The sequence below is a fragment of the Micromys minutus genome (genome assembly GCF_963924665.1).
Source record: "Micromys minutus genome assembly, chromosome: 11".
Taxonomy (NCBI): domain Eukaryota; kingdom Metazoa; phylum Chordata; class Mammalia; order Rodentia; family Muridae; genus Micromys; species Micromys minutus.
In genome coordinates, this window is record NC_137980.1 from 53,126,606 (window position 1) to 53,147,253 (window position 20,648).

At 46.2% G+C, this 20,648-nt stretch overlaps 2 protein-coding genes across 2 annotated transcripts in view; both read right to left on the minus strand.

Annotated features, from left to right (window-relative positions):
• Positions 1–241: 241 nt before the first annotated feature.
• Positions 242–6,006, minus strand: BPIFA2 (BPI fold containing family A member 2; the record flags this gene model as incomplete). Its single annotated transcript, XM_080925571.1, has 5 exons — positions 242–295; positions 1,206–1,287; positions 3,379–3,531; positions 5,244–5,385; positions 5,886–6,006. The coding sequence occupies 5 exons, from the start codon at positions 6,004–6,006 to the stop codon at positions 242–244; spliced, it is 552 nt and encodes a 183-aa protein (XP_080781697.1).
• Positions 6,007–15,478: 9,472 nt separating this feature from the next.
• LOC308427452 (uncharacterized protein) overlaps positions 15,479–20,648 on the minus strand; it is a gene marked incomplete at both ends in the record, with an annotated part of 13,612 nt that continues 8,442 nt past the window's right edge. The window contains 3 exons of the mRNA XM_080925572.1: positions 15,479–15,489; positions 18,728–18,770; positions 19,657–19,748. Coding sequence (XP_080781698.1) covers positions 15,479–15,489; positions 18,728–18,770; positions 19,657–19,748 — 146 coding nt within the window. The remainder of the gene's footprint in view (positions 15,490–18,727; positions 18,771–19,656; positions 19,749–20,648) is intronic.

Here is a 20,648-nt window from a genome sequence, read left to right on the forward strand (position 1 = left end):
GGGAGACTGGTAATCCTCCTGCTATTAGATTAGCTAAAGGAACCAAGTCAAGGTTAGCCTCAGTCTTTGTCAAGGCAAATCGAACAGAAGCCATTCCTCCCTCCGAACTTGTTTCCTCCCTCTAGCCCATCACCCTGTCATGTGTGTGACCTCAATCAAGTACATCAGTATTCATTGCTCCTCCACTGTCCAAACTCTGGTAAGGACCCAGTGAGGTAGTGGAAGACACAAAAGGACCGTGTTAATAGCCATAGAAGGACGACCTCCAGGCCATGACATCATTGTTGCCTGATTCCTGTTGTTTCAAAAACTCTGTCAAACATGAGAAGATAAGGCTCGAATGAAGCTTCCGGTAAGAAGAGGAGGAGCCAAAGGCTTGCCTTGGTTAGAATACAAAGTCCCTGGATTCCTCTATGAAATATTCCTCCAACCCCTGATATGGCCCATAGAAAGCACTCCATCCCCAGGCTGTGACTTACAGAGGAGACCCTGAATAACACTTGCATTCAGTCTGCTGAAGATGTACTGGAATATTGGACATACCTGAGAGACAAAAAGAAGATGGGAGTAGAAAGAAGTGGAAGAAGAAGGAAAACAGATGAGCCTTTGCTGGGAGCATACTGCCCATCTACCCCAAACAGAGGGACTCATTTCCAGGATCCAAGAACAGTTAACTTTGCAATCTGGAACTATGGAATTGCAGCAATCTGTATCAGGACTGACCCAGGCTACTAAGAACCCACAATCCTAGGATGTCAGAAGTTCAGGATCTGACGATCTAGGATCCAGAACCCTAACACCCCAGACTCCTAAAAATCTTGAAGTCTTTAATCCTGGAACTTTAAGATCCTCAGAAAACTGAAATCTTTGAAGAGGCCTGAATCCTAGTTTTCTTCAGGTTCTCATTCACAGGTGCTAAAATATAGATGCCTAAATAAGGGTGCATTGATTGCAAGAAAACCTTAGCTTAAAGGAAGACAGGCTGCATGTGCATGGTCACCAGCTCAAGGCAGGACCTGTGATTTCTGTCTCTGAAGAGAAGGAGGAGTAGGAGGAAGAGGAGAAGGAGAAGAAGAAGAAGCCATTAGACCTCTCTAAGAGAAATCTGCCCCTCCCAGAAAAAAAGTGTCCAGAGAACCCAGCCACACCCACAGACACCTCTCCTTCTCATACAAGGTTCTAGGTGCCAAGAGCTGGGGACTTACGACATTTTGCAGCAGGGTTGACACTGTAGTTGTAAGGAGGTCAGATACACCATCCAGAACACGGTTGACGATGGGAAGTCGTCTGGAAAAGAAGGGACTTACAAATCTTGGCCAAAAGTTCAGTATAGATGAGAAAGTCCTCTGGAGAATAGGTGACACACCCCAACATTTCTCTTTGGTCTCATTTCATCTTGTCAGGATGGACCATTTCTGGGCATCTGAGCATCTCATGCCTAAGTAGCTGCTTCCTCAGTGCCTTAATGCTCATCAAAGCCATGACGCAGCATTATTCACTCAGACTCTATTTACAGAGCACCAGGCTGAGCCACGGAGCACTGGGCAGCTTTTAACCTCCTTCATAAGCAGGTTTCACTAGGATTGCCTCTTCCCATCTTCAACTCTCATCCAGATCTTATCTCCTAGGGCAGCCCACGCTGAGTGTACACCGAAGGGAATGGTTTCTTTCCTTACACCATGCAAAGCATAATGGTTTGTGTAGGGCTCTTCACTGTTCTCGAATTCACTGATAGACCAAATACTCTTCTGTCTGCCTTTTCCCTGTGAGATGTTCCAGGAAACAGAGAACCTATACTTTTTCACCAAATGTCTGCCAGGCACAGAGCAGATTTTCTTGTAATAAGAATGGGTGAAGAGGGTCAAGGAGATAACTCAGCCTACAAAATGTTCACCTTGTAAGCATAAGAACCTGAGTTCTCTTTCTAGTGCCCATATTTTTAAAAAGAAAGAAACTCCAGTTGATAGCAAACACATGTAATCTAGCACTTGTGAGATAGAAATGTGTAGATTCCCGGGACTAGCTGGTCAACCAGCTTAGCCAACTTAGTGAGCTCCATGTCACTGACACATGTGTGTATGCTCACACACAAACACACTCTACCCACCCAAAATAAGCAAGGAAAGGTCCAATTCAGTATACAATGATACCTTATATAGTGTCACCCACTTTTGGACCCAGCCCTCAGGAGACAGAAGCAGGAAGGTCTCCAAGATTGAAGCTAGCCAGAGCTGTACAATGAGACTATGTCTTAAAATATGTATGTGTGCAAAAGACACAGAGGCTAACACTTGAAGGTTAAAGGTGTATTCTTATAAGGAAAAAAAGAGACATAATCTAGCAAAGACTCTGAAAGATGAAAATATGAAAAGTGTTGGAGTACAGAGAAACACGTTTTACATAAACAGATTATCCGTGCAAAGGTTCTGTAGTAGAAAAACCTTGTTTGGTGCACAAAACAAAAGCCAATGGGTCTAAAGGCAAAGGCACATTATGAGAGCCTTCATGGCCATGTGTATTTGGAACCAGTGGAACAGCGTGAGTTTCCTGAGATTCCTGGAAAAACTGAGGTCCTGTCATTGCTTTGAGATCAGGTCTTTGGTAGAGGAGTTTAGTTAGTCTTCAGACATGGCTATTGAGGCTGGAAACAGAGGCCATATCTCCAGTTCTGATCAAGGATTCCCAGCCCCAGCCCTTGACTCACAGATCACATTTTCTCTCTCAGACACTGGGGAGCATCACCTCTTCCCACCCCTGCCTGAGCCAAAACTGTTTTGTTACACATACAAATAAAAATTCAGATTTTGGGGATCAATAGGGATTCATGATGGGAAAAGACAGGGATGGGATGTCAAGACATTTTTCAGAGGATAAAGATTACTTCAGGACAATCAGACAACCATACCAGCATCTAATTTTCCCACTGTGTCCTACCTCCAGATGGATATAATGTTAACATCTTCAGGACCATGAGGTACATTGACTCAGCTGAAAGACACCATAGCTAAATATATGATTGCGGCTGGAGAGGTTTATCCTCTGCCTCATCCATGGAGATGAATCATCCCTAGGGACCCATAGATTATGCCTCTTGAGCCCTTCAGATGTTCCAGGCTCTCCACTAAACGTGGATGTTTTCTTATCTATTTATCCCAGTAGAGTAAGGATCTCTACTGTTCCAATGTACAGATGGGGAAATTGAGGCATCAAAAGATGAAGCTGCAGAGTAACAAAGTTAAATGTTGACACAGTTGATTTTTGAGGTTAGTCTGATTGTGTGTTCCACCGTACTGCTTCCCATGTGCAAGAATAGGACTGAATTCAGGGGCCCTAAAGTCTCTCTGAGAGCCCAGCTCTGCTGGGTTGAATGAGCCTTACCTGCCCAACAAGGAAATGGAGATTTTGTCGGTATTAGTGGAGCATTCTTTTATGGTCACCTCAGGGAGGCCAGTCTTGGTATTGGTTTGAATAGTGACTGAATTTATGAGGTCCAAGGAAATAGAAACGTCAGCTGTAGAGCCAATGATAGGCCTGTAGAAAGCAAGAGTCACACTGGACACGGGTCTAGAAGTCTTTGCAAGTTGCCCCAGTTTCCTCCTATCTGTGTGGATATAATCTATTGTGTTTATGGGTATAATGTTATAAATGGTGACACGTATTCAATGTCAACATTGTAACAGTAATGTTAACATGTTGCATATTCTCTACAAAATTTGCACATTTATATTAGACTTTCCTTGGGCCATACATATTTAGTACATGCAAGATTTTTGCTTGGCATGAGCCTAATACTTAAAATAATTGCTGACACTGTAACATAATTATATAACATAAACTATCTGTGGGCATTCACTTAAAGTATTGTACCTGTTTTAATCCATTTAATCATAATAACAGTACTAGGAGAGAACCATACTCTTTTTATTTTTAAGTGAGAGATTCTAGCCATACCAAGGTTAACTGACAACCCCAGGATCTCACAGCTCATACCTTTATAAGTGCATCCAATTCAAACATCCCCAAGCCCCCAATGGTGACTATTTGAGACCAAGGTCACACATATACTTGGCAAATTTTCTCTCTGAAGGATATCCCCAATTTCTAGAGAATCTTTGGCATGGATTCTTGGGCATTCTTCTAGGTCTCTCATTAGAAAATTTAAAAACTTTAAAATTCTATTGTACTTGTCCAAAAAGGCTAGCCCAAATCAATGATTCCCAGGTTCTGTGAGAGATTTTATCTCAAAAATTAATGTGGCACACCACCACATTGAGGCAGATTGCTGATGTTGACCTCAGAACTCCTCAAAGACATGGAAGTACATGCATGCAGCAGTATACACATGAGTGCATGCATGTAACACACACACACACACACACACACACACACACACACAAAGGTAAATTACACAGAACATTCTTTGGAAAGAAAACTAACATGACCAGTCATCATTGGAATTTTGGGTCTTAGAGGGTCCCCTCTTTTATAGATTATGAAATTTGAGCCAGAAGTCACATAGTAGCTGGGAATTGGCCATATTGCACTCCACCCTCAAAATCCAAGTGACGTATACTCACAGAGCCAAGGAAATGTCCAAAACCAGGGGCAGCTTGAGGTTAATGTCTTTGCCATTGGAAGACAGCCCAGCTTGAATATCCAGGAATCTCAATTTATTGATTTTCAACCTGCCCAAAACACACAATGCCCTCTTGTCTTTCCTCTTCACAGCATTTGCACCTCTCCTCGTCACTCTTTTGCCCTCCCCCAACACACACATCTTGTGCAGACCTGTGAACCTCCACATTCTCAGGCACAGTGGACTCAGGGAGGGAAACAAATAGGCAGCAGAGATAGAACCTGAATCTAGGACTATCTGACTCAAAACTCTGTGAAGCCAGTGCTTGGGACTGGGGGCTATGAATTACAGCTTTGTGTCCCTTGAAGAAACTTAGATTTTCACTATATTTGAAGAAGAAATGTGTTTTCATGGGACTTTGGGTACCAAGATGCAGGTGGAGAGGAGGACAAATGGGATGTTCAACATGGGCCTTCAATCACTGACTTTGGGAGCCCAGATGTGTGAACTGTTTAAACTGGCCCTGCAGCCCTGCCTCAGACTTCAAGCTCTAATGATCCTTGCCTCAAGACTCCTCAGCTCTGTGGGGAAATAACAGCTTATCGATCTGTTGTTGATACTGAGTAGTCAGATATCCCTTTTCTAGAAGCAAAGAGCACCCACTCACTTTAAACCGTTGTAATTTGAAAAATCTTTTAAATTGCCAAGGTCCATTGTGTTCATCACTTCTAAAATTCCGGTCTTGGCTGACGGCCAACTTGTGGTTTGCTGAAGCGACTCCACATCCAGATTCAGATTCTGAGAGACATCTGTCAAAAACAATCATCATCAGTCAATGGCCTGAACCACTAGGGAATGGGCTTCCATCCTCCTGGCTTGCGAGAATTCAGTTTCTCTGTGCTGTGTCACTCAATACCTGCAATAACTCAGTCAGGGTGAGGTCGCCACAGTCTCCTTTGTGTCGGTGAGGAACCTGAGCCCCCTAAGGTTAGGAAATGTGTCTATACAGCTGGGTCCATACACAGAGATAGGGGAATGCTTGTCAAAAGCTACTGTAATTCAAAATGCAAACCTCTTCAATTTGGAAATTTTACTTTCAAGAATTTATCCTGAACCAATATATATCAGCAAATTTCTATTCGGATACTGTCCTGGCACTATTTATTTCTAAATTGATAAGAGCAAAGTAGGAATTGAATAGCAGCATATTTCTCAGTGAGGCCCCTCCCAGCAGCCTGTGCAATTGCAGGCATGGTGTTTATTAGTTTCTCCTGGGACCAGCTAGCTGAAGGGACCTCTGTTAACTCACCTACAGGGGGAGAATTCAGAACGTCCAAATTATTCACAGCGCTGCCAATATTACCAAGAAGTGATTCTGAGGCCCCAATAAGTAGGCCACACAAGACAACAAGGCTCCCAAGTTGGAACATCTTTGGTTCTGACAAACGGAGAGTCATAGTAGGAAGAGGAAACAAAAACACACAGTTAATGCCTGCCACTCTCACACTAACCTTCCAACAAGACATGCTTCTCTTCACAATAGGTAAGAAATAGAGCCCGTGGAAATGCCCACCCTCAGGAATGGATAAAGTAAGGCCAACTCCACAATGGAATTTTATTCAAGCACAATAAAAGATGAAATCACAGCATTTTATGAAATGGATGAGACTGGAAGTCACTGTGCTTAGCAATTCAGAGAGGCAAAATACCCTATTTTCTGTCATCTGCAAATGAGATTCAAATGTGCGTGTGTATCTATAACATAATGTAACAATATATTCATATACAAATGCAACACATCCTTGCTTTGCTGGCTCACTTTCCTAAGTTATGATTCTGGTTAGTTATGTTTCAGTGAAATTTCACACCTTCTATGAAGCCAGCTTTAGACCCTCCCCAGAGACCAGCTATAGCTTCCCCACTGTCTCCACCAAGCTAGGGCAGTCCTTGGGGAAATAGATATGTCTTCTCTCATTGGTGAGCCTAGAGTCCAGTAAGAAGCCTTTCTCTACACAGTAAGGCAAGTCATTGATGAGTCAAATCTGAACAGTAAACAGAACCCACAAAAGTGTAGGTTGTCATTAGTCGGACTCAGTATCATCTATGTTTTCCAAATTCATTAGAGTCCAAACCTTCCCAGCATAAACAGAGCCTTCCCTCTGCTTCTTCCCCCAAAGCCTCCTGAAGACTCTTGGGTTGGAACTCACTTCAGTGGAGCCACTAACCGGTTTGGAGAAGGATGCACACGAAATCCTGTTTCTCTGCACGATCTCCTGGGATACTGGGGTGACTGGCTCTTATATTGAGGTTACATGATGAGAAGCAAGCTCCATTTCCAGGACACTCTAAGGAGCCTCCAAAGAAAATACCTAAGATTAGCCAAGATATTCCATCCCAAAGGTCACCCAAGATGCTTGAGTGACAGTGATGGACCTTGTGCCAAGACCAAGGCCCTATGTTGACAAGCCTGAGGCTGCCAACAAGGGGTCAGTTCATTATTGTCTGGAAAGGAGATCCAGAATGAACCGATAGAAGAATGTTCTGTTGGGATAGCTCACAGTATTTGCCTAGGCTAGCCCAGTCATCTTTTGATAACTCATAGAAAAGCCAACAGCTTCTGGTTGTCCAATGAGTACAGAAGAATTGTGACTCCCGGGTCTCTTGGACCACACATACTATGCATTTGACCTGAATCCAAGTGTTGTAACCACCTCTGCTGGGCAGAGCCAGCCTCAGTGAGGGATGCTGGGAAAAGGCAATAATGACATCTCTCACATGTTACTGACTCGAGCATCTGTATTAAACCGGTTTTCTAGATGATTTTGTTTAATGCTCCCCCAAGACTATTATTTCTCAGAATATAAAATCCCAGTAACACTCAAAATAAAAGGAGAGGGAAAGGGGACTGATGGCCACTGTGCTGTGGAGGGTTAGTCTTTCTTTTTTATGGAGTCAGCATGACTTGGTGAATGATTCACATCTGTCCTGCCTTTACATGGGTCATGATTGTAATGTGTCTCTGTGAGCCACATGCTGCCTTTGGATTGGAAGAAGATGAGATGTGAGACCACAAGGATGCCTGTGGTCTGAAGAGAGGAACCCAGCTCCCCTGGTTACAGAATAAATCACAGAACCTACGGGGAATTATAAACTGAGGTGAAAACTCAAAGCCTCCTTCTTGCTTGGGGTATTGAGGGATCCAGGACCTCAAATGATTCCATGTTCTTAATCCTGGATTCATTCTCTGATGAACTTTACCAGACAAAGTAACTGAAAACTTTTCAGTGAAGACAGAGAGGGGTTCTGGGAGACCCAACTTCTAAGTGAGATTAGAGGTGGTTTACTGCCATCAGTGAGGAGCTAAAGCAATACTCTGATGGAGACTCCATCTTATAGGTAAAATGTATATCTGCAAGATATCTCAGCCCAAGAGGCACTTGCTCCACCGGCATAAGGACCCATGCTTGTTCTCCGGAGTCCAAGGCAAAGTGGAGGAGGGAACAGCTCCTGATCTGTCCTCTGACCTCAGCATGTATACTATAACATGTGGACCTGCACTCGCACATGAACACACACACATGAAAGTAAAAACCCGATCGTTCTTATGTCAAATAGATCATGGCCTCTGAACAAAGTTGATGTGTCATCTTCTCAGGATATCAGGGACAGAAACAGCAGGACTATGGGTCTCGTGAATGACTTTCATCTCACGTCTGCTGAGCTCATCCCACAGTGAATCTCAGAGCCTAACTCTACCTCAAGCACTGTGGCTCATGTGCACAGTTCTTCAGTGTGGACTGCAGAAGCGTAAACCCTGGAAACAGCACTGCCCACAGCTTTTTCTTTACCAGAGGCATCTGTCCTGCTCCATCTTCTTCTATTTCCCAGTGACCTAACAGGAGGTTCAGACAGGAAGGGCTTTGACTGTAATGAGAAGGTGGGGCCTTGGCCCTAGCTGAGCGTAAGAGCAGCTGTTTCAGAGAATGACCACCTGGGGGCAGCAGGGAGCAGTTTTTGTCCTTCCTCAGGGTAGATGGACACATTTGCTTGTTGTCTGGCCTTCAAGTTAGATACACCTCTTTAATAAGCCTGGTCATTTTCAGAATGTTTTTAAGAGCCTCATTTTTTCAGTGGGAAAAAGATGAGTTTCTGAGAGGCCTGCAGCTGTCAAGATTGCACAAGGGTAGACCGGGTGCTTGGGTTCTTCCACTACGTCAGGCTGTGTATAGCCAGCAGGACAGGCATGTCCCTAGGCTTATATAGCCTGTCTTCCATAGGTCCCGTCCTTTGAACTGGTCGCTGAGCCCTAGGTCCATGAAACCAGAACAACACAGAAACATGTGGGAGCTGGGCCTTGGGCTGAGGAACAGAACAGAGCTGGGACACTGCTGTTAAGCAAGCCTTTAAGGCCTGGCCTTTGCTATTTTTGTCTTTTGTTTCTGATCCCAAGGGCTGCCTGTCCTTGTCTCCTCCCCACAGAGTTCCTCCCCCATTCCCATCCCCTTCTTAGAGAGGGTGGGACCCCTCTTTACATGTCGCACACATCAAGTCTCTGCAGGAGTAGGGCATCCTCCCCCACTGAGGCCACACTATGTTGTTGGGTATTGGATACCACAGTCAGGCTACAGATTTAAGGAAAGCTTCTGGTCCAGTTGTTGAGAAACCCAACGGAGACTGAGCTGCGGGTCCTGCTTCATATATGTCAGGGGCCTCAGACCAGCCTGTGTGTGCTCTTTGGATGGTGACAGTCTCTGAGAGCTACCTTGGGTCTCTTAGTTGACTCTGTTGGTCTTCCTGTGGGGTTCATATCCCCTTCAGGGTTTTTAATCCTTCCTACAAGTCTCCCATAAGAGTCCCTGACCTCCATCCAAGACCTCTCAGAGGTCATTTATGCCAGGCACCTGTCTGTGAGCCTAATGGAGTATCATTAATAGTGTCAGGAATTGATGTTTGCCCATGAGATGGGTCGCGAGTTAGGCCAGTTATTGGTTGGCCATTCCTTCAGTCTCTGCCCCATCTTTGTTAGGGCCTGTCCTTAACACGAGGTGACCAAAGCAGAGGATGTCATGGCCTTGTAATTCTGTGAGCTAAGACAGTTAGCCATGGCCTTTCCATGGCTGGATTCTGTATGCAGACCCTCTTTCTGGCTGCCTGCCACCATATTCCACAAATCCATGAGAATCCTGTTTCCAGCTATGGGTCCCAGAGCCAAGGACTGCTATGAAATCTTGTTACATAGGGGTTTGCATACCCCAGGAACTGGGGATACTGGAGTTGAAGTGATGACATCAGGCCTGCTGCTGGTGTCTAGCCACAGCTGCCTCAGCTGCTACATGTGTAAATGCCCCTGTACCTGCATCTCCTTAGAAAAAAAAGGCAGGCAAGTGTCTGAGGCATCATGAGGGTGGTAAGGGAACTTGTGGGGAAACGCCCAGAGCCTGCCAGTGGGACTTGGAAGATCTGAGTTCAAATCCTCACTCTTTCCTCTGACCTGGAATGGGGCTTTCTCTTCCTCTGTGAAGTGAGACTGGGAACTGCAGTTTACCTCCTCATGATCCCTGTGTAGACGCAACAGGTAGGAAACCTATGTTAGTGTCCTCTCACTGGGCAGGCTGTGCTGCGGACACACCTGGCAATGTCTGCCACTGTGTTACACAGAAAACAAAGAGGGCTCTTGTTGGGGAGAAGTTAGGCTGCGAGCAGTCATTCCAGGTCTGTGCCGACTGCTCTGGGTCACCTTGCAACAAGCATCCATCAGGTGTACAGGAAGTCTCCTCTAATGAAAAATACTTGGCTGTTGGAGACAAAAGGCTGGGGCCATATGGGTCCTGGGATAAACTTCTCATTGAAAATCTCCAGTGAGGCATTAAGGATTAGCTGTTCCAGGGTAGGACTTCCTACATCCAAGATGACTGCTAATCCCAGATACGGCAGCTTCCTGTTCTCACTAACCCCAGCACTTAAGCAATGAGCTGGTACTTGTTTCCGGTCACTACTCAGATCCCCTAGGACCAGAGAGGTCAAATAGTGAGGCTGGGGTCACACAGGAACGAGGCCAGGCTGAAGGTTAGGAACTCTGCTTCCTAAATTTCCCTCACTCATAAGGACAGAACAGCCAGTCCCCAGACTCCAGGTGGGAGTTGTATGGGGCTCAAGTCTTCTTGCTCACAACACTGGAGAGACCAGATATTTTAAACACATGGGCTTTTCTCGTGTGCTTAATTTATACTGTGTCTGTTTAGAAAGCTGGAAATAGATGTAGTTTATAACCTGGTGATTTTTGCTATCTGGAGGACGAGACCTCACTAAAGTCTCCAGACCATTATGTTTATACCAGACTCTCCCTGAACTCTTGAGCACTGTTTGTCAATCTCTAGAACCCATTGCTATCAAAGAGGGTCCATGCACTTTGCAAAAGAGTTTAGTATTGTACTTGTCCTGGATTCTCCTAGCATTTTACCTATCCCAGATCCTCCCTTCCTGGATCTTTATCCTGAATTATTTCTCAGTCAATAGAACAATTCCCGTGGAAGGGGGCACCTACACACACCTTACAAAGCCATTTTAATGCAGTCATGCCTTAAGCTTTATTGTGATAATTTTTATAAGAAAACATTTTTTCCCAAAGTTGTGCTGTGCTTAAATATGTTGAAAATAAACTGCTTGTTGTCAGACTCTAGAAGTCTGAACCAACTCCAGATAGCTAAGCTGCACTGAACCAGATTTTCTTCTTGCCTCACAGAGGCTATTTCTCTGTCATACATTGCAAGGTTCCCCACATGGTCTCACGCTACCACACTTAATCTTAGCTTCTCATATATACAATATATGTGATATAGTGGTTTGTTTTTCCAAACATATCTGGTTAGCCTCTGACTTCTTCAGGCTAAGGACCCTCATGATGACCTCTATATCCACAGTTGTCAGTCTGGGGTTGGCTTCTTGGGGGTTCAATAAACACCACACTCTGCAGAAGTGACAAAAGGAAGCTGTAGAATAAGGGGATGAACTGACTGAATTCCGGGGAGACAGTGATGAGACCCAGAACCCAAGGGGCACCCATCTTCTTCCCTCCTGAAAACCTCCATTCTCCATCCCAAGCTTCTGTTTCAGCTACAGACCTCACGTGTTCATCCTCAGGCAGGGCATTGAGGAGGGAACACATTTCTCTACAGTGACAGCCTCCAGGAAATGACCTCTCACTCTTTATGCATCAGTTCCTCCTGATACCAGAGCGAGGCCCGAGGATGTCACATGTCACAATTGTAAATCCTCTCTGTCCTTTAGAGCACCTCTTATGTAACCACCTCACTTTCTGCTACAAACATACACACATGTGTGTGCGCACGCGCACACACACACACACACACACCCACACACAGGCCCAGCTCTGCTTTCTACTTCTCTCTCACTTCCCACTACAACTTATACAGAATGAAATGAAATGTGGTTGTCAATCGCATCCTCAGGCTCCTTGGGTTACTTGTTAAGTAGAAGATACAATCCCAAGTGACTTAAGAAAAATTAAGGATCCTTGAAATGTCATGGATTCCAGACACTCAAAGGAAATCTTCAGGACCATATTTGCTCTGTGAGTGGGTTCTGATTTCTTCTGCACTGGCCTCAAGGTGACTTTTACAAGGGCAAGGTAGAGACAACCTCCAGTAACTTAGTAACCTCAGGAGTAAGAGGACGTTTCTTCCCTAGCATCCCTTTGAGCCTTCTAGAACTCATTCCCACCAGTCCTGTAAGGGTCACATGCTGACTTCTAAAATAAACATGCTATCCAGGGTGAGGAGGACACATGTGTTTCAGATATGATTCCTGCAGAGAAAGCCGTGGCAGAGGACAGAGGAGTGGATGAGTAGCAGAGAGAAGGCCAGGGGGAAACTAGCCAGGGTGTGTGTGTTCCCGTCTACTGCCCACTCTATGTGTTCCCTACGGAAGACCCACTGAGGGTCCGTCTGCAGGACTACAGGAACCACACAGGTGAAGAAGTGGGTGTACCCAAAACAAGCATTTTGCTTTGTGTACCACCAGTCTCTCCCCACCTTGGAGTCTCTGCCCAAAGCTGTAGCAAGCATCTAGGTGGTTTGTAAGGGTGGCCAAGGCTTAGCAGAGAGCTTAGCTGAACTGGGGATGGAGGTAGGAGGAAACTGGGGGGCATGATCCCAAGGTGACCTTTATTGATCCTAAATAGAGAAACACTTGAGCCAATTTCTGCTACATTTTTAGCAGCAGGAGAGGGGACTTGCTTTATTTAACTTTCTGTTTACAACATGACACTTCATTAATGATATGTGGAACACCATGATAGATCCACATAAGCCAAGGCCTGTGAAGTGCGACGGGCAGGGAGGATGTATGTCCTGGTAGAAGGATTCCCAGGATCCTCCTCTGGCAAAGTCTTGGGTGCTGCAGGTCTTGCCTTCCATTTGAGCCTTCATGACTGGTCTTCAGGGGCTACATCAAGGCTCACTGTGTTTGTCCCTTCCTCTTCCTTGCACAGTTGTCTGGCTTTAGAAGTCCTCCTCAGACCAGCAGGATGCCTTGCCTTGTTTACGAAGAGGGAGCTGACAACAGAAAGTGGAGAAAACGAATGCTGTTGTCTGCTTACCAAGCATGGCTGTTATCCTCCAAAGAGCCCAAGATTTGGCAGCTCTGGGGGAGCAGGTGGAGAGACTTCAGAGACTTAGGCTGTCCCTTCCTCGCTGGGACCTAAGGGTATGGTCTCTGTGTGCCAAGCTGCTTTTACCCCAGGGCAGAGTCAGGAAACCAGAGAATGATAAAGGATCCACACTTTATACACCCAAACCAATGAAGCATGGGTGGAGAAACTGAGGCCAAAGCAGCATTGGATATTTCACTATGATATAACCCTCATACCTCCTCCATCTTCTGTATGGGACAGAGGACTATGCCAGGAAACTTGAGAAAAATTGAGCAGGTTCAGAGTCCCTGCTACCCAGGCACCCACGGAGATGGTAGGTGGCTCCCTGCTCCCTACCAGATTCCTGTCCTGGAGCACGTGCCACACCTCCCACATAGGAAACGTGACCTGTGGCTATGTATCCCGGACCCAGAACAGAGTTCCCCATGCTAATGAGGTATCTAGAGGCCCTAAGGGTTTAGACAATAAGCTTCCCTTCCCAGACATTCTTTTCTGCAAAAATCTCTTGTCCACCCTGATTAGGTGGTATGCACCCATTTTCTACAATGAACAATCAATAAACAGTTTGGAGCCAAGGACTGTCTCTTTCATTAGGAACCACCATGGGGAGCATGGAGAAGGCCTTCACCTGCAGACCAGCACTGCCTAAGCCTCCCACAGAGGGCCCCTCTGTGCCCCTAGACAACCTCTGCTAAGTTAAGGACTTTGGCAAATTAGCTAAGCCAGAGTTCTCCTCCCCCGTCCTCCCCCAACTCCGTTCCCAACTTCCCGTGACCTAGTGGCATCTGGATGTCCAGGAGTTTGGGAGACCCCAGTCCCAGGCTCCTCGTCACAGGTCCATGGGCCCCCAACCCTTTGTTCCTGACTCCAACTGGATGCCTGGGAGCTTGGGAACCCTGCTTCGGCCTCCCACGTCTCAGGCTGCATTTTCCCACTCCCTGAGTGGTGAGTAGGTGCTTTGCTTGAGCCCAGAATCCAACAGCCACGGGGGCGGCATAGAGTAAATCAGTCTAGTGTCTCCATGTTTCACCTGCCCAGTAGTGCTCAAGACACTCTCTCAGCCTCAGTTTCCTGATTTGTCAACTAAGAGTAGTAACAGCTATGTGCTGGGGTAGCTGTAAAAGTTCTAAATATAATGACCCATGGCCAGAGCGAACCTGAGCAATGCTGAAAGGATCATAATACCTGACCTTAAACTATATGACAGAGCCATAGCAACAAAAACATCATGATATTGACACAAAACCAGACATGTAGATCACCGGATAAACAGCTACAACCACCTCATTTTTAATGATACATTGTTTAAAAATAAAATAAAACCTCTTCAATAAACAGAGCTAAGTAAACTAGGATCACTTATAGAGAATGGAACTAGATCCATATCTCTCACTCTATTCCAAAAGCTGTCCAAAGTGAATCAAAGATCTAAATGTAAGAAATGGAAACTCTAAAACTACTAGAGGAAGACAAAGCATAGGCCAGGGCTCTCTAGACCAGTGCCGTGCCCAGGGCTCTCTAGACCAGTGCCGTGCCCAGGGCTCTCTAGACCAGTGCAGTGACCAGGGCTCTCTAGACCACTGCAGTGACCAGGGCTCTCTAGACCAGTGCAGTGACCAGGGCTCTCTAGACCAGTGCCGTGACCAGGGCTCTCTAGACCAGTGCAGTGACCAGGGCTCTCTAGACCAGTGCAGTGACCAGGGCTCTCTAGACCAGTGCCGTGACCAGGGCTCTCTAGACCAGTGCAGTGACCAGGGCTCTCTAGACCAGTGCAGTGACCAGGGCTCTCTAGACCAGTGCAGTGACCAGGGCTCTCTAGACCAGTGCCGTGACCAGGGCTCTCTAGACCAGTGCAGTGACCAGGGCTCTCTAGACCAGTGCAGTGACCAGGGCTCTCTAGACCAGTGCAGTGCCCAGGGCTCTCTAGACCACTGCAGTGCCCAGGGTTCTCTAGACCACTGCAGTGACCAGGGCTCTCTAGACCAGTGCAGTGACCAGGGCTCTCTAGACCAGTGCAGTGACCAGGGCTCTCTAGACCAGTGCAGTGTCCAGGGCTCTCTAGACCAGTGCAGTGACCAGGGCTCTCTAGACCAGTGCAGTGACCAGGGCTCTCTAGACCAGTACAGTGACCAGGGCTCTCTAGACCAGTGCAGTGTCCAGGGCTCTCTAGACCACTGCAGTAGCCGAGGCTACAGCGAAGGTGTGAAAGCTATCAGCACAATTCCGTGAAGTCAAAAAGTTTCTGCAAAACAAGGGAAACAACTGTCAGGGTGCGGAGACAGCCTACAGAATGGGACAGAGTCTTTGACAGGGGTTTAACATCTGGAATGCATAAGAACCCAAACACCAAAGAAACAACATCCACTCAGTACCTGAGCAGATGCAGGGAACAGTTTTCAAAGGAAGAAACGCAAAGGGCCAAGAAATACTTAGAAAACAAGTTATACTTTCTCACACTGAGATTACGTTCCTGTCAGAAAAGGTGCCATAAAGAAAAATTACAACAAATGACACCAAGGACATAGAAACCCTACTCACTGCTGGTGAAAGTGTAAACTGCGGGAACCAGTGTAGTAAGTCAGGAGACTACAAATAGCTGTGCAGTGTCTCGCTGACTTAGCCTCCTTTGGATTTATATCTAGGAGTAGAATACTGAAGTTCTATCTTCAGTATTTTATTTTGGTTTGGATTAATCAAGACAGGGTTTTTCTCTGTGGCCCTGGATGTCCTAGGACATGTGCCATAGACGAGGCTGGCCTCAGACTCAGAGACCCGCCTGCCGCTGCCTCCCAAGTGCAGGGATTAAAGAGTGTGCCACCGTGCCCCACTCTATCTTCAGTTTTTAGAAAACCCTCCATAATGATTTTCACAGTGGTTGCTCCAGTGTGTGTGGGGGGAAGGTGTGCATGCTCCGGTGTGTGTGCATATATGTGTGTATGTATGTGTGCACATGTGTTTGTGTGTATGTGTGTATGTGTGTGCACATGTGTTTGTGTGCACATATATGTGTGTGTGTGCACATGTGTTTGTGTGCATATGTGTGTATGTGTGTGTGCACATGTGTTTGTGTGCACATATATGTGTGTATGTGTGTACATGTGTTTGTGTGCATATGTGTATGTGTGTGCACATGTGTTTGTGTGCATATGCGTGTATGTGTGTGTGCACATGTGTTTGTGTGTATGTGTGTGTGCACAAGTGTTTGTGTGCACATATATGTGTGTATGTATGTGCACATGTGTTTGTGTGTGCACATATATGTGTGCATGTGTACGTGTGTGTGTGTGTGTGTATGCCTGTGTATGTGTATGTGCATGTGTGTGTGTGTGTGTGTGCATGTGTGTGTGTGTGTGTGTGCATGTGTGTGTGAGAGAGAGAGTTTCCCTTTGGCACATCTTTGTCAATGCTCATTGTCATTTTGTTGATCACAGCCATCTGACTGGGGTGTGCTGCCACCTTGGTGTGATGTTGATTTGCATATTTTTCTGACAGCTAACCATCTTCCTCCAAAACATATATTGTGCATTTGCACTTCTTTTTCCTCCATATTAAACAAATAAAAACCATTTAAACAAAGAGTCTTGAAAGGGATACTATCTAGAAGCCATTTTTAAAGAGTATTTTATCCTACTTAAAGACACACTGCCCCACATGTAACAGCTGTGTACAACAAAGTCTGTAATAGTGTCCTTTTATAATACTAGATGAGACACATTAAAGTTCCCCAATCAGAGTACACAAGGCTTATCATGATGTGGGTCCAGCCAAGTGTCATTTCTGAGAACATGGTTTTGGTCTTCGGCAGCATTCTGGAGTGAGGTGGTAGGTGCCTCTCGCCTGTCAGGGCTTCTTGCCTCATCCTTCTCCTTCCCTTCCAACCGTGTGGGTGCATCTGTCTCACTATCCAGCTGCCCATCAAACTGGAAATTGATTGGCCTCATTGACAATCCCTGTCATTCAGGGTAGCTTCATTGGTTTGCTAAATGGCATGTGCCTCTCAATTTTTTACTGTCCCATGGAACCATCCTATTCCCCATCATTTAACTAACATTGTCACTCTTCTTAGTCAGGTGCTGGTGTCTCCTCAGGAGCCACTCTGTAAAAAGGTGCCCGATCCACCCTATAGGAAGCCATCCGTATTTCTTTGGAGAACTTCTTTAACAACTGTGCTCACGTACTGACAGAAAGACTTGGGGCAGGAGTAATTAATTAGCTTAGCTCTTTCTACATGGTCAACAACACTCCTTTGTTGGATGCACAGCTGACAAAGACACTCTCCCATCCTGTCTGCTGTCACTATGCTCTGGTGATCTTTCCCTTTGCTGTGCAGGTGCTTTGAAATGTCCTCTTACCCCATGAGAATTATTCTTAGTAGTGTTTTAACCTGTTAGAAGTGCTCAATGTCTTTTAATCATATGGAATCCATGTATATGTGTAGAAGTAGAAAGGGGCTAGGGCTGGGTGAAGGGGAGGGTTGTGGCAGTGGTGGGGGGTGGCAGGGGCGTCAATGTGGTCAAAGCACCCGGATGGAGACTCCATTATAAAGCCTCTACTTTTTACCATCACTGTGCACAATTCTTTTAATGAACTGGTTGGTGAGAGTAAAAACAAATGAATTAATTCCTATTATTGTCCTCAGTGGAGAGACTGGGTCGCCGTGGGGTTAAATATTCTATTCTGCTGAAAGAACTAGGATTGATTCCAGCCCTCAGATTTGGTCATAATCCAAGAAACATGTGTTACCAGTCTCATGGCTTCCCCCTAGTGGCCTATCTGGGAACTGACCAGCCCTGGCCAGTCCAGCCCAGGTTGATGCCTTGCCATGGCCACACTTGCTCTAAGTTAGGGGGAAAGGCAGCTGAAGTGCATGTGGTATCCAGTCCCTGCTTGTTCAAGGCCTGTCTACGAGGAACCAGAGTGAGGTGTGTGTTCTTACAGCCCCTAGGCTACCCATCTGAGCCTCTGGGGTCTCCCCTTTCTGTTTCTGTGACTGCCCTTTCTGATTTTTTTACTCCAGACCTTCCCTGGAGGCAGTTTGCTCCACCGTCCAAGTTCTGAACTTATATGTGTCCTCCATTTTTGGCATGGCTACCCAATGATGGAAGTGCTAGCCTCGTTCTCAGGCTTCAACAGTAATAGAACCACAGGCCTGGCATGCCTACTCATGACTGCTCATCGAAAAGTTCTTGAGATTCTAGACTCTGAAGTCAAGTCTTTGACTTCCTGGTATTCAAAAGGCATTGCAATAAGATTAGCTGCCAACTCAACCATCCAGAAAACAAGCCACAAGCCTCTGTGCCTATGGGGGGCTGTCTTGGTTGTTAATCGAGGTTAGAGGACCACGCCCACTATGGGTGGCACCATACCCTGGGCTGAGTCCCAGCATGTGTTTCTCACCCTGCTTCTTGACAGTGAACATTCAACACTGAAGAGAGGTAGGGTTGTGAGATTCTGAGATGGATATGAGAAAGAAAACTTACTTTTAATCAGCCAGTTGATGAAAGAAGCCGGGAAGCTTTTGTTCTGGAAAAACAAAACAAAACCATAAAACTCACAGTAAGTGTATACCTACTTTCTGCAGGCTCCGTACCCCCTAAAACTTGACACCAACTTTTCAAATGAGAATAGCAGACAAGGAAAGGAGACTCTGGGGTGGGAATGGCTTTGCCCAGGTCAACACTGAACTGTCATAACTCGGTTCCTAAATGCTGGACTTGAGACATCTGAAGGTTGAGAGGTAGGAGAGACTCTGTGCTTGGACAGCTGAGGGCTGAGAAGGAGTGGACTGCTGCCCCCAAATTTCTGGCCATCCCACAGCCTGGAAAGATCTAGGATGGGGAGCATACGGCCAAGGCCACCAGGACCACTGCCCCAGCACCATGAAGGCTCCATGTATGAACCTGCCAAGCAACAAACCCGATTGGTTGTTTAAATCTTTTTAAACCAAGGGCAAATCAGAACAAGCCTATAGTCTTTTGAGTTGCTACTCTGAGCCATGTATGCCAGGTACTTTTTCATCCACCATTAGTTCATATCCATGGTACTGAACACCACTGTTTCAAGTGCAGGTTACTTAATGGGCCAGTAAGACATTGTAAAACTTGCCAGTTAAGCCATGTTATCCCTTTGAACAGAAGATACCAACTCCAGGTATGCTGTGATACAGAAAAACGTGAATCCTGGGAGAAACAGGTGGCGAAAACTGTGTGTAGCTATGAAAATCACCCCTCCCTGACAGACAAGAAAACTGGGGTTCAGAAGTGAGGGCATAGTACTCAAGGCTGCATAGCCACTCAAAGACAAAGCTCAGGTTGTCTCTCTTGATGGGACAGATTGGGTACATTCCCAGCCATGGAGACCTCACGTGGGGAGGACTGACTTTTCTGAGCAAGGAGGAATTGGTTCATACCTTGAAGTCCATGTAATAAGTGTGTTTATACAGCATGGGTTGTGAGGTACTGAGCAAGTCGCTGCTTCCTGGCACCCCAAGTGAGGCGATATCTGATGGGGAGGAGACAGGTGGCAATAGAAAGGTCAGGGAAGCTGATGAAACAGGTTCATAAAGCTCACTCATCCATTCCTGTCACAAGCATCTCTAAAAGAGAGCCTGTTCCCCGTCTACTACGTATGTACTGAGGGCACAGAGCCCCACCATCATCCAGGACGGGTGGTGAATGCTCACACCCTGGCAATGATGCCCCCCCCTGCAATGGCAATCCACCTCTCCTACAAGCAGACCTATCATATCCCGGCCCAGCAGCCTCCTTCCCTCCCTCTTCCTGTGCTTACCATCGCCCTTCTCTCACCTTCCCATTCATCTGCCCCTTTCCTGTCCCCCTTTCTTCATTCCCTTTATCCAACCATCTCAGTAGCTTATTTTTTTCCATTCACTTGGTCGCAGTCCTTCTCGCCTCCCTTCATCTTCACACACATCTGCTCACAGACCCCACTTTCCACCAGTATCCATCAGTGAAATATCACATGTGCACACTGCGACACCGTTGCTCTTCATCCATCAGTCCTGCCTTCCATCTTCCCTCAAATCTTTTATTTGTGTCTTTCCTTCCGTTTCCACTTGTCTGCCTTTTGAATCCTTCTATCACTCCTGCTTTCTACCATCCCCCTCGACCCCACAGCCCCTCCTCCTATGTGTTCGCCATTCCTCTGCTATCTCCCTAACATTTGCTCTCATTCCACGTTTCTGCTTTACCACCCACTCATGCCCACCACATCCCTTCTTTTCCTTTCCACCCCACACGCCAGCAGAATTTATTTAGGGGGAGGTCTACACTGTACCTAATCTGGACTGTCAGATAAATGGAGGGGCAAACGGAACCAAGTCCTCCTCAAGGAGCTCTGGGCTACTGGGATAAACGATCTGGAAGTAGACATTTCCACACA